This window comes from Caenorhabditis remanei, chromosome V (genome assembly GCF_010183535.1).
Source record: "Caenorhabditis remanei strain PX506 chromosome V, whole genome shotgun sequence".
NCBI classification, from domain to species: domain Eukaryota; kingdom Metazoa; phylum Nematoda; class Chromadorea; order Rhabditida; family Rhabditidae; genus Caenorhabditis; species Caenorhabditis remanei.
The window spans coordinates 18,773,424-18,799,070 of record NC_071332.1 but is presented as its reverse complement, the minus strand read 5'-3'; the positions used below and the strand labels follow the sequence as shown (position 1 = coordinate 18,799,070).

Here is a 25,647-nt window from a genome sequence, read left to right as displayed (position 1 = left end):
CAGAAGGTGAGTGAAATTTAGGAAATCAATGGAATAACTAACCAATTTCTCATTTTTTCAGCAGCTGCACTCCGTTTACTTGATTGCATAATTTGGGACGAAGTTTGCATGACCGACAGACGAATCATACATGCGGTCGACGCTCTTTTTCGAATTCTAAAAGGTGAAGCTGATATACCTTTTGGCGGAGTTTTAATCATCATGGGAGGAGATTGGCGCCAGATTCTACCTATCGTCGAAGGTGTCAGAGGACATGGAGTTTCGGACTACACTCTCAAAACCAGTACTCTGTGGGATGAGATGACGAAGTTCGAACTAACAGAAAACCAACGTGCCATCAACGATCCTGAATATGCTAAGCTGATTCTCCATATTGGTAATGGAACCAATTATGTCGATGAGAAACGTCAAATGGTACATATTCCCGAACAGTTCGTTGAGAGAGCCGGTGATAAAGCGCTAGCCGATTGGGTGTTCCCTGATGTCAACAAAATCGAAGAAACAAAAACGGCTGCCCTCCTCACTATTGACAATAAAACTGCTCTCCGAATGAATGACTTCATTCTCGACAAACTTGATGGAGTGGTTAGAACGTTTTTCTCGACTGATACTTCTGATAAGACCACAGGGTTCACAGCTGATGTTTCCGTGTTCCAAACTGTAACTCCATCAGGTATGCCACCACATCGGCTGAGACTAAAAGTTAAAGCCCAAGTTGTGCTACTTCGCAACTTGTCTGTGGAACAGGGTCTTTGTAATGGAACACGTTTGACTGTTGAAGCGTTTGGAAATGATGTAAGTTCTCCTATCATATTTCACCAACTAATTGATTAATTTCTCAGGTTATCTTCTGTTCCGTCAACACTCCTACTTCGAAATCGCCGAAAACTGTGTTCCTGCATCGAATGATAATGTGTCCAACTGGAAATGGTGCGAATTCATGTGGCTTCAGACGATTACAGTATCCCATCCGATTGGCATATGCTTGTACAATTAACAAGAGTCAAGGTCAGACGTTGTCAAGATGCGGACTCTTAGTACATTCCGCCGTGTTTTCTCACGGACAACTATATGTCGCAATGTCTCGCGTGCAACGAGCAGAAGACTTCAGGATGTGGCATACCAAGCGAGTCACCGAAGGATATGACAACATAGTCGGTGGTGGAATTCTTGTTCGAAATGTGGTTTATAGGGATGTCTTGCGAAATGAGCCAATCAAAACCACACTCGAATCTATGAAAACAACAGCCGATACCTTATTAGTCACGAGAACTTCCCCAACCAAATCCATCGATTCCGAAACATCTGATGAAACGGACATGGCTCCAAAATCTTCGAAAACCACCAAATCTTCAAAACCTTCGACATTGCAACGATTCTTCAAAATCTTCAACAAAAAACCAGTGCAGAAGAGCAGTGATGTTGTTTCGAATATTGGAAACAATTCTGGAGCGGCCCCATTTGCTCCACAGAGACTGGACCTTCCCTACCTCTTGTTGGACACAGATGGTACGGATTGTTTTATTAACACCATTGTTAACATTCTCTACAACTGCCCGGAGGTTCGAGAGAAGTACGTAAATTGCCAACATCCAAATATGCCACTTGGAAACATATTGGGACGAATCTTTCGAAAAGAAACATTCTCCGCCAAAGAGTGGCGCCAAACACTGCCAGCGGAATTCCACACTGGTCAACAGGATCTGGTGGAAGTGTTCGATATGTTGATGAGGGCACTGGCTGTTGAAGATGGAACCACAATCCAGATGGAACACGCACCGGAGACCAAATGCAGATCATGCGATGAAGAACCTTCTTACGGAAACGCTACTGCTGCAACACATATTGAAGTCCAGATGTCACAAGATGCCAACTTTGAGGATCTATTCAATGATATTTACGAGATGAGACACTTGGACACTCCTTGTACGAAATGCAACGCGAAGGACATGTGGACAGAACCGAAGATAATTATCAACGGCTCGCAAATTTTTGTAACTGTCATCCCCAACATGAAACGATTCTGGGATCTCAATGTGAACACAGTCGTTTCAATGTTTGGGGAATTCTACCAGTTCCAAGCGTTTGCTGAGTACAGTTCGAGCGATGGAGGACTGAGCGGACATTATCAAGCATGGGTGCGAGGAGAAGATGGCATGGTTTGCATCAGTGACAATAAAAAGGAGTGCGAACAATATGATGTGGATTTGGAAAATTACATAGCGACTCTTCTAGCTTTTGTGAAAATTTGAAATGTTTAATTATTTGTTATAGATTTTTTGTTATAGATACATAGAATAGTTATAGAATGTTATAGAATAGTATAGAATAGTATAGAATAGTTATAGAATATTTGTTATAGAATTAAATGAAATGTTATTAATATTATTTATTGTTTCATTTGTATTTATTGTTTTATTTGTATTTATTGTTTTATTTGTATTTATTGTTTTATTTGTATTAATTTTATTGTAGATTTTTATTTTGAATAATAAAACTTAAAAAATAATTACAGTCTATTTTGCATACAAATATTTTTTCCCAGAGCCTTCTTCTCATTACTACGTAGAAAGAGAAAAAAAAACAGCTGTGTCAGCCTTAGTCACATGTGTCCCCACAAGGTGGTAGATTCACAGTTGCTCCATGGTGACTCGCAGAGATGTCCCCACAAGATGATAGCCAAATGTGTCCCCACAGGGTGAAACTGATAAACTTCAGAAGCTTCGCGCCTCGCGGCGCCCCAGCCTCTACACTTCAAAATCTTATAACTCGGCTCAAAATTGTCGTACAGACTTGGTTTTACTACCATTTGAAAGCTAATGAATATCTGCTTGCTTTGGTTACATAAAATCAAAAAAGTAAATTAATTTGCATCAAAATGGTCGAAGAACAAAAATTCAAAGCTTGCTGGGCACTGCGCACGGGGCGAAGCCCCGTCTAGCGGAGCCCGCCGGGAGGCGGGGGACGCTAGTCCACCACCTTCTTTCCCAATGGGGCGTAGGTATGGCTGGGCCAAAAAAAGTGGGCGGGGCTTAAAAAAATGTCCAAAAAAGTTTTTTTGCTTTGCCTCGTGCAACTTTGTTCAAACTTTATATTTTTTGATAATTTTTTTTTAGCTTTTTAGCTAATTACTTTTTCTTGCTTTTTGCCAAATTCCATATTTCTGGAGTGAAAAAGAGCAGAGTTATGCTCAAAATTCGGCGAAAAAAACGACAAAAAATGTCCGAATTTTTGTCCGCAACTTGAGCCATTAATAACTTTCCGAATTCTCGATGAAATTTTGATTTTATTTTTTTAAAAGATAGCAAATTTTCGGGGCAACCTTTTATTAAGAACCCCCTTTTTGAGATTCTATACTTCTAAACGAGTTATAATCGATTGAATGGAGGCAACTTTTTATTTTGAGAGATTTTTCGATTTTTTGATTTTTCGATTTTTTTGCTTCACCTCGATTATCTCGAGTTCTACCCGATATTTTTTCATATAACTTGGTAACTAGACGTAATGTTGGGTGAGAAATCACTTTTTTACGTCAAATTTCTAATTTGAAGCACCCCCCGCCCGGTACGGCCGGTGGACTGCAGAAAAACAGAAAAAAACGCCTTGCTGTTGTCGGCCTCCACCGGACTATTTTTGCTGTCCTGAAAAATTTTTGTACTAAAGTTGTTCTGATTTTTTGATATGTTGGTCAAATCGGAATTATCTAATGGAATATATAAGTTTCAGCCAAAACGGTCCAGTGGGAGCTGAGCTGTGGAGAAAACGTGTTTTTCGCTTATATCGCTTAGCTCTCGAGTGTCTTTTGTCCGGCTAATATGGTTTTTTGATATGTGTTAGCCAGGAAAATTATCTAGGGGGAGAAAAAAACAGATTTAAAAAATATTGATTTTGACCCGAGTTAAAGGGTCCCAAACTTTGAAGAACGTTTTTGAAAGGAGACAACTGGTCGAGTCGAAGCAAGCGTGCCTCTTCCCACCACTTAAACGCCGTCTGGGTGGCTACACACCAGCGAGTGTGTGGCTCAGTGGCAGTGTTGTGGTGCGTCGCTTGGGAGGTTTTTGGTTCGAGTTTCTGGCTGTTCTAATTTTTTTGTTTTTTTCTAACTCGGCTCAAAATTGTCGTAGAACCTTCATCTTACAACCATTCGAAAGGTAATGAAATTCTGTTTGCTTGGGTCACATAAAATCAAAAAAGTCAATTAACTTGCTTCAAAATGGTCGTAGAACAAAAATTCAACGCTTGCTGAGCACTGCGCAAGGGGCGAAGCCCCTTCTAGCGGAGCCCGCCGGGAGGCGGGGGACGCTAGTCGGCCCCTCTTCTTAAATCGCGTAAGTATGAGCGTGCCGATTTGGAGTGGGCGGAGCTTGTGGTAAAAAAAATGTCGACAGAAATGTCCACAATTTTGACCGCTTTTATTTCTTTTAATAACTCTCTTTGCTCTCAACTTTTCCAAAAAATTCTTTTTTGAGGTGATACAAAAACTTGGGGCGCCGGTGGCGACCAACAGGGGGTGAATGGGTAGTAGGTATGGCGGGGGGAAAAAAAGTGGGCGGGGCCTAAAAATGTGTCCAAAAAAGTTTTTTTGCTTTGCCGCTTCTAACTCTGTTCAAACTTAATATTTTTCGATAATTTTTTTTTTGCTGCTTAGCTAATAACTTTTTCTTGCATTTTGCCAAATTTCATATATCTGGAGTGGAAAAGGGCATAGTTCTGCTCAAAATTCGGCGAAAAAAACGAAAAAAAATGTCAAGAATTTTTCCCCATTTTGAACCATTAATAACTTTTCCTATTCTCGATGAAAATTTGATTTTATTTTTTTAATCGATAGGGAATTTTGTGGCCATTTTTTTATTAAGAACCCCCTTTTTGAGATTCTATACTTCTAAACGAGTTATAATCGATAGAATGGAGGCAACTTTTTATTTTGAGAAAATTTTCGGTTTTTTGATTTTTCGACTTTTTTGCTTCACCTCGATTATCTCGAGTTCTACTCAATAGTTTTTAATATAACTTGGTTACTAGACGTATTGTTCGACGAGAAATCACTTTTTTACGTCAAATCCCTAATTTGAATCACCCCCCGTCCGGTACGGCCGGTGGTCTGCAGAAAAATGGAAAAAAACGCCTTGCTGTAGTCGGCCTCCACCGGACTGTTTTTGCTGCCCTGAAAATTTTTTGTACTAAAAATGTTTTGATTTTTTGATATGTTGGTCAAATCGGAATTATCTAATGGAATATCAAGTTTCAGCCAAAACGGTCCAGTGGGAGCTGAGCTGTGGAGAAAACGTATTTTTCGCTTATATCGCTTAGCTCTGGAGTGTCATCTGTCCAGCTGATATGGTTTTTTGATATGTGTTAGCCAAGAAAATTATCTAGGGGGAGAAAAAAACAGATTAAAAAAATATTGATTTTGACTCGAGTTATAGGGTCCCAAACTTTGGAGAACATTTAAGTCAAAAAAATTAAAATTTTTGAAAGGGAAGTCGAGTAAAGTCTGCGCCCACCCACTACTTGAACGCCAACTGGGTGGCTACACACCAACGAGTGTGTGGCTCAGTGGCAGTGTTGTGGCGCGTCGACTGGGAGGTTTTTGGTTCGAGTTTCTGGCTGGTCTAATTTTTTTGTTTTTTTAAACTCGTTCTGTGGATCGACATGTTGGAGTTCTGGCAAGTCAACAATGAAACTGTCTGTCTATCTTATCTTATCGGGAGCCCCGGCAATTCAATCTAATTTAAAAACAGACGCCGGCAGCTGTCCTTGCGGTATCTCTTTGGATCTGCAGGTCATCACGCTGGTCTGCTTGTCATCATGCTGGTCTGCTTGTCATTTTGCCCATTGAGTGATTTATTGCTACGATCGTCGGTAACGACACTCCAACCGTTTTTGCTGGTCTGTTTATCTTATCGGTCGACATTTTTGGAAAAGTGCACACTATATGACAGTAGGTTATCTTATCGCTACGACTACGGTCTCTTCAAGTTATTGCAACTTTCTACGTTCAGTCTTCTTTTTCTTTATTTCAGTTACATTTTTTCGTTTTTTCGGTGGCCTTGCAATTTAATGGCACCATCTTTTGTCCAGATTTAATGTTTTAAAAGTTTTGATTATAATTACTGTTAACTTATAGATTCAGAATGCCTCGAAAATCAAAAGCAACAGAAGAGAAGGAAAAGGACAAAAAACGGCTCCAGAAAGTCAAAAAGACAAAAGAACATGGTAAATTTAACTTAACTCCTGGGGTATTATAAAGTTACTTTTTCAGAAAAAATGAATCCAGCAAAGCCAAAACCTATTTTAAAATCACCAAAGAAGAAGCTTAGAGAAATGACCAAAGAAGAACTTAGAGAATACAACAATGCGATGAAAAGAAACAGTAGAGCTAAACAGAAGCTGGCTGCCGGAACACCTGCTAAACTCAAGCTAAATTTCAAATCGATGACTAAAGACGAACAGAGAGCGTATAACAGTGCATCTAAAAAAAAATGCAGAGAAAAGAAAAAGCTTGAAGCATCCGTTAAACCACCTGTCAGCGCTGAAGAAGAAATTGAATCTATCGGTAATCAGTCAACCGTCCACTATGAGCCTATCTTGAAATCCCCTTTTTCAGATATGAAGTCTGAGAACGGTAGCTCAATAACTGGTCAACCCGAAATCGAATCTATCAACGATATATCAATGAACACCGTATCTGAATTTATGGGTATCAATTAAAGATCCAACCAAACAATTTTCACATCTCATTTTTTTCAGACATTGAACCTAATGTACTGGAGCCCGTCGAACCTGAAATGGAATCTACCAACGAAATCATGGCGGACATTGAACTAGAACACAACAGCAGAAAACGAAACGCTTCCGATGCGCATTGCTTTGCTGTTCCTCAGACACCTAAAAAGACGTGCATCAAAGAGAAAGATGAGGAATCGTTTGGTGGAGAAATGAAGAAATGTAAAATTCGTATTGGAATGATCAACATATTTGAGGTAGAGACCGACGCTATTGTTGTTCCAACCTACGCTGAAAAGTTATCAAAGGAAGAGCTGAATTTTGAAATCTTTCAACGAACTTTTAAAAAGATGGCCCCCGAAAAATATTCGATTTTCGAAAATTCATTCAACAATGAGTGGGAAGATGACCTAAACAACTATCATTCTCGCATCTTCAATTGGGGTGTTCCCAAGGAGGCTGGATCCTGCTGGAAAACGATTCATGTGAAACCACCTGTGGTCAAAAACGACAAGTTTACAATTTTGTCTGAACAACACCTTCGAGCTGCTTATATGTCGTGCTTATTGGAAGCAGATAAATCGGACGCATGCCAGAGTCTTGCATTTCCTATTCTAGGACACGGCGCTTGCTTCAAAAAGTCGGTTGCAATTGGACTTCAAGCGATTTTCGCCTACATGCAAGCCGTCGAACACACTAATTTGCAACTCATCTACATAGTGACTCCTTTCGATGCGGTTTACGACAAACTTGGAGATTTCCTTTCATACATTAGAGAGTTTGATTTGACTCATTGGCTTAAAAAGGATCTCTACTTTGGGTATGAAAAATACTTGTTCGACAAAATCAAGACTGAAGTCTACTACGCAACCATACCCGGAACAGATATGATTTGGCGTTGTTTCAAACTGTCAACACATCGTACAAAATCTAAAGAAACCAATGAAGGACTATTGTGAGTTTAACAACATAATCTGCATATAATTAGAGATATTTCAGAAAAATCCACAACTCCATGTTGAATCAAACTGGGATTGAAACTGGCGGTTTTACGATCTACAAGGAATCGAAACGAAGAGGACGAGTACTCAACACGAAAATGATCAAAAATGGAGCATACAAAGAGAAAGTTGTCAGCCCACACATTTTGATGAACCTTACTTTTGAAATGGATCATTTTTGTGGTTCCAATGCTATTCTTCGAAAATTGTGGATTATGTCTTACTATCAAATTTATTTTCAGGATAATTCTCTTGGTTAGTCGATTTTTCGTTGCTCATAATTACTGAAAATATTTCAGCGGTCATTGATTTGACATCTTCCAGTAGTGCATACAAATTGCGTAAACGAATTTTTGACAATCAGAAACGGATGCATGGAGTTTTACTGAATGAATGGAAGAAAACATTCAATCGTGAGTTTAATACAATAACACAACTCTGTTGCATACTGTCCTTTTCTTCAGATGCTCCGTACGTATGTTCATGTACAAAAGAAAACGGTTACCATGAAAACTTCATGGTTTTTACAACAAAGTTTAGTCATCCAGATCTATTCAATGAGACTTGGCTTCTTGACCGAAGAAGTTTCGTGTTCAGTTACAGTGATGGATTATCGTTGGAAAGCATTGAAAAATATTTTCCTACGTTTATGTATAAAGAAGACGGAAAGTTCAAATCAGAAGCGGTCCGTAACTACGAAGCAATGAACAGTTTGGTGAGTTTTTTAATGAGTAACTAATGTTAGCATCTCTCAATTTCAGCTGGATGACCGTATTTCAAGTTGGATGGATGTTCGAGCAGAAATCTTGGAACGAAAACATCAACGTTTTCAGAACGTTCTCTCTGATCATAATGATGTTATGGTTGGGAACGAAGCTATCCTTCATGACTATGATCCAGTTCAATTTGATGAGGAACTTGATGCAGGAAGATGTGACGATAAGTATCGAAACCATCTTATACAACATCTGAGAGACGCTGATGACGCAGTTAGAAAAAATCAATCTTCTAAAAATCTAAAACTTCAAAAATATTGGGAAATAGCTCTGGACATTAATCGTTATGAATTACACATGACCCGAGATGCAGAAGTTGAGAGATGTCTTCGAAACCGGCTGTTTCGAATGGATTTTTCTGATAATTTAGAAATAGACTATCCACGACTATCAACAATGGATCAGGACAGTGATCAAGATAGTGAAAATCAGGACAGTGTAGGAGAAGAAAACTCAGATTGGTACATAGACGATCAAGTTGTCTCTGTCGATGTATTTATTGTTCGATTTTTGGAAAAAATGGGCTACGCTGGACAGATGATTCCACCAATCAGTCCAGTTTTGTTCACGGATCAGAAAAAAGATTGGCCAAAACTTTTAGATATTGGAGATCGAACTAACTTGTGTCGTTTTTGTGCAGCTTATTTGTTCGAAAGGGAAACAAAAATGCCATGTTGTCAAGCTGGAGCAGTGAACATACCTCCACTCAAGCTGCTACCAAAAGAAATCCAAGCTATTTTCCAAAAGGCGTTCAAAACCAGAGTTATTTCCGTAAGTGTTTTCATTCATTTCATCGAATCACACGAATTTTAATCTTTTCAGACAAATGCAGCGTTTGCGATGGCAAGTTTACATATGGATCGACAACACCAAGCACCAGGAGGTATCAATACTATGAAAGTAAAAGGGATGGTTACTGCGCACCCATCCGCTTTGAATCCAAAAGGAGCTCCACGATATGCAAACTTTATCGTACTACAATGTAGCAATAAGGAGATTGCACAACAACGATTGGAGACACTTCCCGGAAAAGTACAGAAACGACTAGAAGCAATTTTCGTCGACATTCAAACCTACATGGACAAGCATAATGGACTCTACCAGGTTTTCAAAACCATGAAGGAAATTGAAGAGGAATTCTTGAAGGATAACAATTATATCGGTTACTTGAATAATAACCAGATGATATTCCGAATCGTATCACCTGGTGAACTTGATGACGACAAATTCAAAGAATTGAATGCTCACCATGGAGTTTATGCACGTCCAAGTCGAATGGGGGATTATGTTGCTGTAGCATACACACATGATGCAGGAAAAACGACTATGCTTCCAAAGGGATTTGATGTCTATCCGAGAAATCCTGCTGATCTCAAAAAACCACTTCGACCTATAACATCTTATTCAGATATGTGTGACCTTATGTGTTATCCACTATTCTTCCCTGATGGTGTTGGAGGTTGGGCACTGAGAAAGTATAAGCGCTTTGTTGGAAAGAAATCGGATCGTTTAGTTTATGAACAACGTTTCAAAAAACAAATTGAAGACATTGAGGAACGTGGAGAACATCCTGAAGATTACTTCGATTTCGATGATCCTTCTACTCCAATTGACTTGAGAGAATTATATAGAAGAGTGAAGAGCAAATCTCAAATGTAAATCAGTGTCTAATTTTATAGTTTCTTATGAACAATATTTTCAGCGAAGAAGAAAACGAGAATTTGGAGTCTGACGCGACCGATATGAATGAAATTGGAAGCGACGAGTCTGACATATTGGAAAATGAAGATCCTCTACGGTTTCTTTCAAATTTATACAAAAGTCCTTTACCTTTGCTTTTCAGATACGACGATGAGCAGATTCTTGCATATGGTGAGTTAGAAGATATGCAGAACGATCCTACAGGTGTTGAAACTGGGCGACAGGCAAATATCACAAGGGACGACAGAGATGGAGAATGGTACGCAAGGATTGATCGAGATCAGCGAGAAGTAGACATTCCTCTATTGGACATTGATCCTTTCGGATCCGACGAGGACAGAAACTCTGGCTCAACAGAAGAAGCCCCTTACAGAAGTCGTTATGATGACGGAACTGATAACTACAACGACGCGCCATCACTCTCACCAATTCACAATTCGGAGAGCAGCGATAATCCGGTGAACGAGCCATCCGTCACCGACGACAATTCAAATATCTCATTCGCTGACAGAAGCTTCAATGACGACAGTGATAACGGTCAAAACGATGATGCACCTTTCAATTTCGAAGGCCCTGAAGCTAATGACATGGATAATATGGATGACATTGATGTTCCATCGGACGACGAAGGGATGAATCGACAATCCGTTGTCAATGAAATAGATGATGGCAACTTTGGAGATTTTGAAATGGAGGATGTCTGTTATGGAGATGAACATGCAGCTGAATCGAATGCCTTAGGACGTCACAATGATGGAAGACATGTTAAAAACGTAACTTTCAAACTTATTTGCAATTATCACAAAACATTCTGTTACAGCTTGGTCAAAGAACACATGCAAGCATCTCGGAAACTGTCTATTATAACATACAAGATCGTCCAGGAATTGAAAGCAGATATCAAGGAAAAGCTGGTTCTCTTGGACAATTGTGGGTTATTGACACCGCTTTTCGTGCCAAAGAAATGCGAATGAACGCGATTGCCTACAACCGATTGGAAATTCCACGAGCAACTAATAAAAGTGCAATGATGAAGACACTCGCCAAAATGGTCAAAGAGAACTATCGCGGATTGTTGGAAATCGGCTCTCTCGTCACAATACCGTCAAGTGTACCTGGATCAAGCAAATATCAGCGTGAGCTGGTGATGAGTGCCGTGACCATTGCCAATCGGCTCGGACCTCCTGATTTGTTTATTACATATACTGGTAACCCTGAATGGCCCGAAATTAAACGAGCAACAATGATGAAAGCTTGCAAGTGGGCAGATATTCCTGATATAATTGTACGAGTTTTTGATGTGAAGAGCGAAGTGTATTTCGAAGACGTTCTTGGAAAGCAGAAGAAAATGTCATCGATGAACGGAAAAGTGGTCAGAGAAGTTGGAATGTTTGGACAAGTTCGGTGGCACAATTATTCAGTGGAGTTTCAACAACGCGGTATGCCTCATATTCATCAGCTGGTTTGCTTGGAAGTATCTATAACTACCGCCGAGCAAGTTGACGAAATTATTTCTGCCGAAGTTCCAGACTTTCCGACAGACACAAACAGTCCTAATTATGAAGATGTAAGTGAATTTTTAAAGACTATGTATACAAACACCATAATTTCAGGATCTTCGTTACTACAATCTGGTTCGTGACATGATGACTCACGCCCCATGCGAGCACGATAACGACGCTTACTGTATGAAGGATAAAAAGTCTCACTGGAGGACATGCACTAAAGGATTTCCAAAACAATTTTCTGACGAGACAGTACTCTGTGATAATGAGTATCCAAAATACAGGAGAACCAGAAAGAACGTATTCATTTTCATGAGAAAAGGAAGAAGAGTCATTGCCGGAAGTGATTACGTCGTTCCCCACAGCAGGAAGCTACTCATGAAGCATGGGTGCCACATCAATGTCGAAATCGTCTCTTCTCTGAAATCCATAAAGTATGTTTTCAAATATATCCACAAAGGAGCGGATCGTATTCTACTGGAAGCATCGGAAAAGAACGTGAAAGGATCGAAGGCGTCAGATTCAATGACCTTAGATGGCTGTGTGTTCGTTCCAAAAAATCTCAATCAAGCAAAAGTCAGAGAACGCCAGGAACAAGCAATCAAAACAATGAAAGCGGCCGGTGTTAATGTGACCGAAAACCACATCGCTATCAATGATTGCACGTACATGTTGGATTTGTCGGCAATGACAGCGCCTGAGGCAATCTGGAGGCTCTCTGGTCGCCACATGCACGGTTCATCTCATATCGTTAACCAAGCCTTCATCCACGAAGAGAACAAAGAACCAATGTACACAGTTCGAGGAGTTGATGCCGCAAAAGCTGGAAGGATGTGCCAAGAAAAGTCCAAAGGTATGATGAATGCTTGGTTCGAGGCTAATCAGAAACCCGACCAAATAACTGATGACATCTCTACGACTGACTTAACATTGTCTGAAATGTCATCATACTATAAGTTCGATACCAAAGCACAAAAATTCATTCTTCGCGAAAGAGATTATTCTCATCGGATAATTGGCCGCATTCAACCACCGCAGCCCAGATTTCTCGAGCGAACTGCCACTCGTATTCTGGCTGAAGCTGTGCGGGGACCGACATGTTGGGAAGATTTGAGAAGTTATCGAGGAACAGTTTATGCATCGTGTCTTGAAGCTGCTCGTGCCCGTGGGCTTATGAACGGAGATACTGAGTGGGATCTCGCATTAACGGAAATTGCTCAACTACGAATCCCTGTAGAATGCCGACGATTTTTCGCCAGTATTCTTCTGAATTGTGCCCCATCTGATCCAAAAAATCTTTGGACACTCCATTGGAAAGATCTCATCAACACGAATAATACATGGTCCGACGCTCAGAGAATCGCCCATGCACTCCGTCATATCCAATTTCTTCTTGCACGTCATAGAATGGAATTGAGCGATTTCGAACTGGACAAAGAGTACGACGAGGATAACTTGCCCAACTTCCGCCCAGAAGACGATGTCGACAATCCCAATATCGTCCATTTCAACCGAAACGAACATAAAGAAAAAGGAAGAGAGATGTTCAAGAAATTGAACAAAAAACAGGAAGAATTCGTTACCGGAGTGCTCAAGTTGGTGAACGTTGTGGGAAAATCAAGAATGGTTTATGTGGGTGGAGCAGGAGGTACAGGCAAAACGTTCTGTTACAAAACCATTCACCACATTTTGATGTCAAAAAAGAAATCTGTTGCCTGCGTGTCCCACTATGGAATTGCTGCATGTCTTCTACCTGATGGGTGCACTGCACATCGGAAGTTTTCGATTCCACTGGAAGTCGTAGACCGTATGGTCTGCAAAGTGGATGCGGAAGGATCAGAAGGTGAGTGAAATTTAGGAAATCAATGGAATAACTAACCAATTTCTCATTTTTTCAGCAGCTGCACTCCGTTTACTTGATTGCATAATTTGGGACGAAGTTTGCATGACCGACAGACGAATCATACATGCGGTCGACGCTCTTTTTCGAATTCTAAAAGGTGAAGCTGATATACCTTTTGGCGGAGTTTTAATCATCATGGGAGGAGATTGGCGCCAGATTCTACCTATCGTCGAAGGTGTCAGAGGACATGGAGTTTCGGACTACACTCTCAAAACCAGTACTCTGTGGGATGAGATGACGAAGTTCGAACTAACAGAAAACCAACGTGCCATCAACGATCCTGAATATGCTAAGCTGATTCTCCATATTGGTAATGGAACCAATTATGTCGATGAGAAACGTCAAATGGTACATATTCCCGAACAGTTCGTTGAGAGAGCCGGTGATAAAGCGCTAGCCGATTGGGTGTTCCCTGATGTCAACAAAATCGAAGAAACAAAAACGGCTGCCCTCCTCACTATTGACAATAAAACTGCTCTCCGAATGAATGACTTCATTCTCGACAAACTTGATGGAGTGGTTAGAACGTTTTTCTCGACTGATACTTCTGATAAGACCACAGGGTTCACAGCTGATGTTTCCGTGTTCCAAACTGTAACTCCATCAGGTATGCCACCACATCGGCTGAGACTAAAAGTTAAAGCCCAAGTTGTGCTACTTCGCAACTTGTCTGTGGAACAGGGTCTTTGTAATGGAACACGTTTGACTGTTGAAGCGTTTGGAAATGATGTAAGTTCTCCTATCATATTTCACCAACTAATTGATTAATTTCTCAGGTTATCTTCTGTTCCGTCAACACTCCTACTTCGAAATCGCCGAAAACTGTGTTCCTGCATCGAATGATAATGTGTCCAACTGGAAATGGTGCGAATTCATGTGGCTTCAGACGATTACAGTATCCCATCCGATTGGCATATGCTTGTACAATTAACAAGAGTCAAGGTCAGACGTTGTCAAGATGCGGACTCTTAGTACATTCCGCCGTGTTTTCTCACGGACAACTATATGTCGCAATGTCTCGCGTGCAACGAGCAGAAGACTTCAGGATGTGGCATACCAAGCGAGTCACCGAAGGATATGACAACATAGTCGGTGGTGGAATTCTTGTTCGAAATGTGGTTTATAGGGATGTCTTGCGAAATGAGCCAATCAAAACCACACTCGAATCTATGAAAACAACAGCCGATACCTTATTAGTCACGAGAACTTCCCCAACCAAATCCATCGATTCCGAAACATCTGATGAAACGGACATGGCTCCAAAATCTTCGAAAACCACCAAATCTTCAAAACCTTCGACATTGCAACGATTCTTCAAAATCTTCAACAAAAAACCAGTGCAGAAGAGCAGTGATGTTGTTTCGAATATTGGAAACAATTCTGGAGCGGCCCCATTTGCTCCACAGAGACTGGACCTTCCCTACCTCTTGTTGGACACAGATGGTACGGATTGTTTTATTAACACCATTGTTAACATTCTCTACAACTGCCCGGAGGTTCGAGAGAAGTACGTAAATTGCCAACATCCAAATATGCCACTTGGAAACATATTGGGACGAATCTTTCGAAAAGAAACATTCTCCGCCAAAGAGTGGCGCCAAACACTGCCAGCGGAATTCCACACTGGTCAACAGGATCTGGTGGAAGTGTTCGATATGTTGATGAGGGCACTGGCTGTTGAAGATGGAACCACAATCCAGATGGAACACGCACCGGAGACCAAATGCAGATCATGCGATGAAGAACCTTCTTACGGAAACGCTACTGCTGCAACACATATTGAAGTCCAGATGTCACAAGATGCCAACTTTGAGGATCTATTCAATGATATTTACGAGATGAGACACTTGGACACTCCTTGTACGAAATGCAACGCGAAGGACATGTGGACAGAACCGAAGATAATTATCAACGGCTCGCAAATTTTTGTAACTGTCATCCCCAACATGAAACGATTCTGGGATCTCAATGTGAACACAGTCGTTTCAATGTTTGGGGAATTCTACCAGTTCCAAGCGTTTGCTGAGTACAGTTCGAGCGATGGAGGACTGAGCGGACATTATCAAGCATGGGTGCGAGGAGAAGATGGCATGGTTTGCATCAGTGACAATAAAAAGGAGTGCGAACAATATGATGTGGATTTGGAAAATTACATAGCGACTCTTCTAGCTTTTGTGAAAATTTGAAATGTTTAATTATTTGTTATAGATTTTTTGTTATAGATACATAGAATAGTTATAGAATGTTATAGAATAGTATAGAATAGTATAGAATAGTTATAGAATATTTGTTATAGAATTAAATGAAATGTTATTAATATTATTTATTGTTTCATTTGTATTTATTGTTTTATTTGTATTTATTGTTTTATTTGTATTTATTGTTTTATTTGTATTAATTTTATTGTAGATTTTTATTTTGAATAATAAAACTTAAAAAATAATTACAGTCTATTTTGCATACAAATATTTTTTCCCAGAGCCTTCTTCTCATTACTACGTAGAAAGAGAAAAAAAAACAGCTGTGTCAGCCTTAGTCACATGTGTCCCCACAAGGTGGTAGATTCACAGTTGCTCCATGGTGACTCGCAGAGATGTCCCCACAAGATGATAGCCAAATGTGTCCCCACAGGGTGAAACTGATAAACTTCAGAAGCTTCGCGCCTCGCGGCGCCCCAGCCTCTACACTTCAAAATCTTATAACTCGGCTCAAAATTGTCGTACAGACTTGGTTTTACTACCATTTGAAAGCTAATGAATATCTGCTTGCTTTGGTTACATAAAATCAAAAAAGTAAATTAATTTGCATCAAAATGGTCGAAGAACAAAAATTCAAAGCTTGCTGGGCACTGCGCACGGGGCGAAGCCCCGTCTAGCGGAGCCCGCCGGGAGGCGGGGGACGCTAGTCGGCCCCTCTTCTTAAATCGCGTAAGTATGAGCGTGCCGATTTGGAGTGGGCGGAGCTTGTGGTAAAAAAAATGTCGACAGAAATGTCCACAATTTTGACCGCTTTTATTTCTTTTAATAACTCTCTTTGCTCTCAACTTTTCCAAAAAATTCTTTTTTGAGGTGATACAAAAACTTGGGGCGCCGGTGGCGACCAACAGGGGGTGGGTTTGGAGCACTTGGGAGAGAGTTATGAGCACAAAAGTGAGAGCAACTTTTTTCGCTCAAAAAAATGGCTTGAGAATTTCACTATTTTCACCGTTTCCTGCTTCGTACGGCGCCAGTTTTGAACATTTCCGGGGGATTTTTCGGACTTGAGATCTCTAAACATCTGGCTATCGAGACATGTAAAAATTATTTGGAAATCTGGAAAATTATGATTTATGACCATAAAAGAAGGGGGACAACTTTTTTTCCCGAATTTTTTACTTTCCTCTCGATATCTCGGGTTGTATTGAACCGAGAGCTTTGAAATTTGGTACAGTTATGAAACTTGGCATGGGGGAGGTGACTAAAAAAGCAGATTTTAAATTGGAAGTGATGCAATCGAGTTATACTCAAAAAACAGTCGAAAAATGAACAATTATCGATCGATCCCCCTTTTTCCGCCCAAAACTTTCACCGGCTGTAACTCGCCCGGATTTGAGAAATTTCAGGATCCGAAAAAAAAGAAATGTGTAGAAAAAAAAACTCTATCGAACCATGTAAAATTCAAGATACTTTTAGTTGAAAAATCTTTCAAAAAACCGGATTTTGTGATTTTCGTGGTTTTTCGGTCATGTGGGGATTTTTTCTATACGCTGTCCTGTGAACAGGATTCACTGAATCGCTCTGAATTTTTGACACCGATCTAAACTTTTGGAGATCTAATGGAACCAAAAAGTCCGATCAAAAAATATTGATATCGGACGATTCTGTGGAGAAACCTGAATCTCCACTGACATTTTTTCGAATACACTGACAATTTTGTCATTGTATGTGTCATTGTACTGCTGCGAGGAGCTCCCCTTTTTTCTATTCCCTCAATGACCGAGTTTTTCTGTGCGTCGGTGGCGCAGTGGCAGTGGGCGGGGGTGAGAATCTGTGAGGTGATGGTTCGAATCTTCTCATGAGTGACTTTTTAAAAATTTATTATTAAACTTTTTTAGAATTATTTTACTTTTTGGATTGAAGTGATTTTCGAATAGAACAAATCTTTCAGCAATGGTTTTTACAACTTTAGAACGTGAAGTTTAGGGAATTAAGTCAATGGGAAGTTCCTGTTTATAATCGTTTTGTTGCTTTTTTGGATCGGGAATAATCCAAACAGTTCTGTTCAATACTACTGAGATTTCGACAAAGATTTTTGATTTTTTCAAATTCAAAACTTCGAATTTGAAAAATTAAAAAAAAAAGTTTTTTTATTGTTATTATTGCTGTTGAGATATAAATTGTGAATCTTTTTTTGAACTTTTTTGAATATTTGAAAAAAAAAACTTCAACGATTGTTCAAAGAATGTAAATTATTTGAAAAAATAATTTAAACGTTGACCACTCTAACAGTTTCCAGATGATATAAACGCAGTGTTCTGTACTATTTCCAGTAAAATTTAATTTTAAAAGGCAATTCAATATTTTGAATTTAAAACTTGCCATGAACCGTGCACGGGGCGAAGCCCCGTCTTGCGGAGCCCGCCGGGAGGCGGGGGACGCTAGTCGTGAGAAGGTGAAAATTGTATGTTTGCCGACTCGAGAATGCACGATAGTTATGCACGCGATAATTTCCCAAACCTCTCTAGACCGCTCCCATTTCCGAAGATTCAAAAAACCAGTTTAACGGGCTTGATGCATGAATAAAGTCCTAGGTTTGCTAGCGTTCATTTATCTAAAAAAGGTTCATAAGTGGTTTGAGCAGAGTCATCAAGATAAAAATTACTTTATTTGATCAAATAACAAAACTTTGGACGACATGAGAAATGGATAAAGATTCGCATCAATCATTACATTTAAAGACAAAGCGAAGAACAGAGTATCACGGCCAAACGTAAAAATCGATAAATGTCACTCCGTGACCGGGTACAAATACAATTGTGGCTTTCTTCCCATTTGTTCTTTTGATATCATATCCTCCACGAAACGATTCTGATGAATAGTCCAAATGTTTTGAATAAAAAAACGTTCTTTCTTGGTCTCTTGGAAATGGAACAGCCTCCAGTACTTCCGGAAGGCACATTTCATTGACAACTTCGTCTACAAGCAATGACAGATGTTCTAGTCGAGAGTTGTTTTTGCTGTGAAACCAATTTGTAATAAATTGAGTGATATCCCTGGCACTCAACTTGACTTGTCTCAATACCACTTTGAGTGCGTTTGTGACTAGAAGGTCTTCAAGAGTGAACCTCGAGAAACAACTGTAAATATACAAAGAGTTCAAATTGCTCTTCAGAAATGTCTGAAAATCATATCCGGTCTCGAAAGGAATTCGGCACAATGAAATCTGCGTGGTAACTGTCGAGACAATTTCAAGAGCTTTCCTTGCGAAGCAATTTGAACAGTCCCTCATGATAGTCAATTTACTGAGTTTTGTCAGTAGAGCGAGAGTATCGCACACTTCTAGTTGTAGAGGTCCTCTGAGAACCACAAGTTCAAGCGATTGACAACTAGTAACGTCGACAATTCGCTCTACCAATTTCGCGACAGTGATAGACTTCTTTTCACATGAAATTGTTTTGTGTTGAAGCATCATGTTGGCCACATCCGGAACTCTCTCCGTGTACAAACTGAGCCCTACTGATGTATCATCTCTCAATACAACTGTGATACGAGGATAATGACTCTTAAAAACCACATTGATAGAACCGGCAGTTATTTTGCATAACATTTTTACCAGATTTTTTGCTTTATTGGAGAGAAGCGAGAACGCAATTCTGAAACGATTGAATATGAGGGATAGAACAAAAAAAAGATGAAAACTTACAGATCAATAGGCTCCATTTGTTGAAGAACAGGAATCAGTGCAAGTCTTGGAAGTCGTAAGAGAAAGAACGGAGTCGTCATCTTGCTAGTGGGGAGAGGGTAGAAGTGAATGAAGAAATCAATGTCTGAGGAGATCGGAGAGAGACCGCAATACACGACCGCGACGCGTGAGAAATGGGCTCTGGGAAGGCAAACATTATTAGGGAGATCACCTGCACATCTAACTCTTGTCGAGAGAAAGTGAAACTCGTATGTTTGCAGATTGGAAAGAGGGGCAGTCGATGACCGATGCGCGCGACAGCTTTCTGAAACTCTCTGGACCGCTCGCATTTCAGAAAACTCAAAAAACAATTTGACGAGCTCGCTGCATGAGTTTGAGCAATCGCCAGAGTCCTCATGATTAGCATAAATAAAAAAATGACTTTATTTGATCAAAACAATGAAACATTGCACGACACAAGAAATGAATAAAGATTCAATCAATCATTACATTTTAAACAAAGCAAAGGACAGCGTATCACCGCCAAACGTCCGTCAGATAAAGGTCACAAATACAATCGTGGCTTTCTTCCCATCTGTTCTTTCGATATCATATCCTCCAGAAAACGATACTGATGACTTGTCCAGTTTTTTCGAGTACTGGAACGTTCGCTCTCGGTCTCTTGGAAACGGAACAGCCTTCAGTACTTCCGAAGACACGTTTCATTGATACCTCCCAATGTGCACAATGACCGATGTTTTAGTCGAGAGTTGCATTTGCTGTGAAACCACTTTGTAAGAAATTGACTAATATCTGTGACACTCAACATGACTTCTCTCAATTTCAGTTTGAGTGCGTTTGTGACTAGAAGGTGATCAAGAGTGAACATTGAGAAATCTGAGTTAATCTTCAAATAGTTCAAATTGCTCTTCAGAAATGTCTGAAACTCTTCTTTGCTCTCAAATGGAATTCGGTACAATGTAATCTCCGTGGTAACTGTTGAGACAATTTCAAAAGCTTTCTTTGCGAAACTATCCGAACAGTCTTCCATGACGGCTAATGTCCCGAGTTCTGTCAGTTGAGAGAGAGTATCGCACACTTCTAGTTGTAGAGGTCCCCTGAGTTCCACATATTCAAGCGATTCACAACTAGTAACGCTAGCAATTCGCTCTACTAATTTCGCGACAGTGAGAGACCCCTTTTCACATGAAATCGTTTTGTTTTGAATCATCTTGTTGCCCACATCTGGCCCCCTCTCTCCGTGTACAAACTGAGCCCCACTGATGTGTCTCTCAAATTAATTGTGATACGAGGATAATGACTCCTAACAGTTATATTGATGGAACCGACAGATATTTTGCGAAGGGTTTTTGACAAATTTTTGGCTCTTTTGGAAATAAGCGAGAACGCAATTCTGAAACGATTGAAAATGAAGGATGGAATAAAAAAAGAGGGAAACTCACAATTCACTTGTTTTCATTTGTTGGAAAACAGGAGTCAGTGCAAGTCTTGGGAGGCGTAAGAGAGGGAAAGGAGTCGTCCCTCTCTTACGGAGAGAGGGTACAAATGAGATGAGGAATCAATGTCTGGTGGTGTTGGGGGGAGACCGCAACGCACGACCGCGACGCGAGTGAAGTGCGCTCTGGGAAGACAAACATCATTAGGGAGAGCACCTGCACATCTAACTCTTGTCGTGAGATGGTGGATTCCGTATGTTTGCTGGCTCAAAAAAGGGGCAGTCGATGAACGATGAGCGCGACAGCTTTCTGAAACTCTCTGGACCGCTCACATTTCAGAAAACTCAAAAAACAACTTGACGTGCTCGCTGCATGAGTAAAGTCATGAGTTTGGAAGAATTCATCTGTCCAATATAAGGTTTTTGAAATGGTTTGAGCATTCGCCAGAGTTATCATGATAAGCAAAAAATTAAATTTTAAAAAACTACTTTATTTCATACTTGTCACGGGCCGGGCCGGGCCGGGCCGGGCCGGGCCGAAATCAAGAAAATGTTCGGCCCGGCCCGGCCCGGCCCGGCCCGGCCCGGCCCGTGGCCCGGCCCGCTCGGCCCGTTTCGAAACAGTTTTTGAAACATTTTTGAAAATTTTGAATTTTTTGGAAAAGTTGTAGTCTTCGATTAAATTTGTAATTTACAACCGAAAGTAGGATGTGCAGAGTAATTTGAATCACTTTAGTTGTATAAGATAATATACCGTAAATACTGTATTATAACGGCACCTGTAATAGAAGGGCACCTGTATTATAACGGCGCTCCATCTATACTAAGAATTTATGAATATGATTATCCGGGTGATTTTATCTTGGTTCTGATTAGAAGTACAGTGATTAGTAACTACTTGATCAGCAAATGGAACGTCCAAAAAAGTTTTTTTTTGTTTAATTTTAATGAGTTTCCGAAACCACGAAGTTTCTCTCGGAGGCAGTTGAAAAATATAACGGCATGCCGTTATAATACAGTATTTACGGTAAATTGTATCTGAAAATGGTCACCTGTTTTCGAATTATGAGCGAGGAAATCAGGAAAAGTTAAACTGAAATTCAAAAATAAATGTATTTAATGCTTTAAAAAATCAGCAAATTTCAACAGCAAACAAAGAAAGAACAATAACAGAAAGGAAAGAGAAAAACATAGAAAAATTAGGAAAGAAAAACGGATGGATTATGCAAGATCGTCTAACCAGTGTGGAAATTTATTGGCCAATTGGCACCCCATTACGACTAGCTCAGCTTTCGAATATTGAAGACGTGTCCTACGTTTGTCTAATAAATATGAAGCAGTCGAAAAACAGGATTCACAGATTGATTCACTTGGAATCACACTGAACAATTTTGTGGCTGCTTCGTAGAGTGCGGGATACTCGTTCTTTTTGCGGTGCCAGTAATTCTCAAGAGTTTCGGAATAATTTGAGTCAACATGTTCACAGAGATATCTGTAATACAAATTTAAATGTCGCTGTGGCGGAAGGTTCAATTACCGTTCTAGTTCGTTGTTCGCATCACAAGTTGATTGAGGAGTGTCGCGAAGAAGGTCTTACAGATCTTCTACTCCATCATTTTTAGTGGGTGCTGGAGAATTTCTCACAGATGACATGTCTTTCGGTAGCATATCCATAATAAAGTCTTTAGCTGGGGGTATTTGAGTTTAGAACTCGGAAGAATAGAACTGCGACAAAATAAAACTGTGAAAATATAGAACAGACGAAAATAGAACTGTTACAAACTGGAACAGTGAAAGTTAGAACTGCTACAAAACAGAACTCAACAAAATAGAACTGAACGCAATGGAACTGCTACAAAATAGAACTGTTACAAAATAGAACTCTAGTTCGAATGGAGCGCGTTTGCATTTTTTTTCTTTTTAGAAGAATCAGAACGACTTTTTTTTTAATTTGAACAATTATTCGATGAAAAATATGAATTTATTTGAGAAAAGTCAAAAATAAATTGAATTTTTGCAAAAAAATGCAAACGCGCTCCATTCGAACTAGAGTTCTATTTTGTAACAGTTCTATTTTGTAGCAGTTCCATTGTGTTCAGTTCTATTTTGTCGAGTTCTGTTTTGTAGCAGTTCCATTTTTTCGTAGTTCCACTTTGTTCAGTTCTATTTTTTCCTGTTCTATATTTTCACAGTTTTATTTTGTCGCAGTTCTATTCTTCCGAGTTCTAAACTCAAATACCCCCCTTTAGCTCTCAGCTGTTCTGCTCTCTCAAAGTTCGACATTTTTTTTGTAGCCGGAGACAGCATCACAGCGCCATAGTGTAAATCGGTGAACTCCGCGTAGTAATGCTGTAGGGCCAATCTACCGGATTTCGACATAACTTTGACAAAATCTGTATCAATTGTGTCCATATCAACTCCAGTGAAATCGTCTTCGAGGAATTTTTTGAATCGATTGTCTAAATGTTTGTAAGCAGGCAATACAAGATTTAAAGTAATCTTGTTCTGGCATTGGAACACCTGATTGTATGTCAGCAGAGGTGAAAATACCAATAAAATTGAGTGAGCGAGTTTTTCATCTTCAGAAGCGAGACGTCGGATTCGTTCTCTACCTTTCGGGGAGAACAGTTGAATATTTGGTTGAATATTTTCCATCAGTTCCATGACGTCTTTCAGACATTTTACACCATTAAGCCATCTAGTATCCGAAGGCAAAGTAGGAAGACGTGGCAGAGACTGGCATATAGTAGAATTCCAGCGAATGTAGCCAGCAACTTTTTTGGATACATTGATAACATCTTCTAGTCGGCTTAACATATCGAGATCTTCTGATGACAATAGATGATTTTTTCGATGAATCAACAGTGGAGTTATAATTTTCGATCCAAGCAAGCTGACACTATGCGACACGCATCTCACATCTGAAGAAAACTGTTATGCTTATTTAGTGGAAAAAACGCACTCACAACTGTAAAAATGTGAACCAATATTAGAGATACCACCATCGGCAGTCACATAACACGACTCAATTTGTTCTTTGGTCCAACCGTATTCTTCTAATCGATGTTTGATTAACTTTGCTGTCTCATTCGCTGTTTTCCCTTCAAATGTGGGAATGAATGCTAACGGTACGACTTGCAGTTTGAATTCATCATCGACAAAAGATCCGAACACACTTAGATAGTGGGTGACAAGCTTCCCATAATCGATAATCAAATGAAGACGATTTTCGGTGAAACGTGACAAATACGTATAAAGTTTTGTAATCAGGTTCTGAGCCATATTTTCGGAAACTTTCTGAATAGTATTGCGTGACGGAAGTTGTTTCAGGGCGGCCTCGCCATAACCACCACTTCTGAAATATTAATTAGTTACAATGGCTTATATATTAAACTGAGCTACTCACGACGATGCATTACTTATATCCAATACCAATCGTTTCATAGATTCAGAACTCAAATGATTGAACGAACGTCCCGAGCTCACTCCGTACTTCGCAATAGCCGTTGTGATTTTTGATAACTCGCCTTGTCGGAATTGTTTGGTGGTAAACTCTGGAAATAGTTTTTTTTCTCTGAAACTTTCTGAAACCCCTTAGATAACTGCATTCTTTCTGATTACTTTTGCTCATTTTTACAAAAATCTCAGAAATAGTGATACCATCAATTCTCCGACTTTTAACTTCGGACAAACTCGATTCCAAATCTCCATTTTCAACACTGTCAGGCAGTTTTCTCTTCATCTTGCAAGAATTTTTCGTATGACGACGCAGATGACTCCCGTCTTTTCCGGAGAGTATCTTTCTGCAGCCTACACACATTACACGGCCTGTTTCTTCATATTCCTTGTCTTCGTCTTCACGATACATAACAATACGGTAATTTTCGTCTCTATAAGCTTCATCCTGCAATATTATTTTTAATATACGAAAAAGGCTGAATTGACACTTACAGCCTTCACTTTGATATCACGTTTTTCGATATATCCTTGCAGCAATTTAGTAAACGAGTTTTCTTTTTGATTATCCGTCATTTTCAATAGATTTTATATAAAAACCCTGAAAATTTTCTCAATAAAACGCGAAAACCGGGAAAGAAATCGGACAAAATTCTTCCTAAGGACGATAAACAACAGGCGCTTGCGTAATTTCGGAGTGTCGTTGTTTTGTAAAAGAGCGCGAAATCAAATAAATAAAATTGCAATAAACCTTTTTAAAAATTGCAATAAAACACTTTCCGGGCCGACGGGCCGGGCCGGGCCAAGAGAAATTCCGGCCCGGCCCGATTTTTGACAAGTATGCTTTATTTTTCTTTCTTTCTCTTTCAAACTCAAAAACTTTTCGACTTTTCGTGAACGTGTTAAAAGTAAGTAACAAAATGTTGAAGACGGAAAGCTTGGTTTAATTAAGCGGATAGGAAAAGTGACAGGAAGATGAAAAGTTTAAAGACCTGTCAACGAGTGCCAGAAAGTTTGAGCAAACGGATACGGACTTGCAACGGGCCGAGCTAATTTCGAAATTTGCACCTGTCCGGGATCGCAGTATAAAAATTCAAAATCTTGTATGGTCAACCCAAGGAAAACAACTCCACTTTCTATATTACTTATTGGAATAGTTTTAATTAATAATGCTGAATTTTGAAAATAACTAGTCATAATTATATTGACTATGACTAGCGTCCCCCGCCTCCCGGCGGGCTCC

At 39.8% G+C, this 25,647-nt stretch overlaps 3 protein-coding genes across 3 annotated transcripts; all 3 read right to left on the bottom strand.

Moving 5' to 3' along the window:
• Positions 1-18,568: 18,568 nt before the first annotated feature.
• On the bottom strand, positions 18,569-19,593 carry GCK72_021131 (uncharacterized protein; the record flags this gene model as incomplete). The annotated part of the gene is made up of 2 exons (XM_053734040.1): positions 18,569-19,463; positions 19,514-19,593. The coding sequence occupies 2 exons, from the start codon at positions 19,591-19,593 to the stop codon at positions 18,569-18,571; spliced, it is 975 nt and encodes a 324-aa protein (XP_053582953.1).
• Positions 19,594-20,192: 599 nt separating this feature from the next.
• GCK72_021130 (uncharacterized protein) lies at positions 20,193-20,723 on the bottom strand (the record flags this gene model as incomplete). Its single annotated transcript, XM_053734039.1, has 1 exon — positions 20,193-20,723. The coding sequence occupies one exon, from the start codon at positions 20,721-20,723 to the stop codon at positions 20,193-20,195; it is 531 nt and encodes a 176-aa protein (XP_053582952.1).
• Positions 20,724-22,169: 1,446 nt separating this feature from the next.
• Positions 22,170-22,622, bottom strand: GCK72_021129 (uncharacterized protein; the record flags this gene model as incomplete). The annotated part of the gene is made up of 2 exons (XM_053734038.1): positions 22,170-22,440; positions 22,546-22,622. 2 exons carry the CDS (start codon positions 22,620-22,622, stop codon positions 22,170-22,172), a joined length of 348 nt encoding a protein of 115 aa, XP_053582951.1.
• Positions 22,623-25,647: the final 3,025 nt, after the last annotated feature.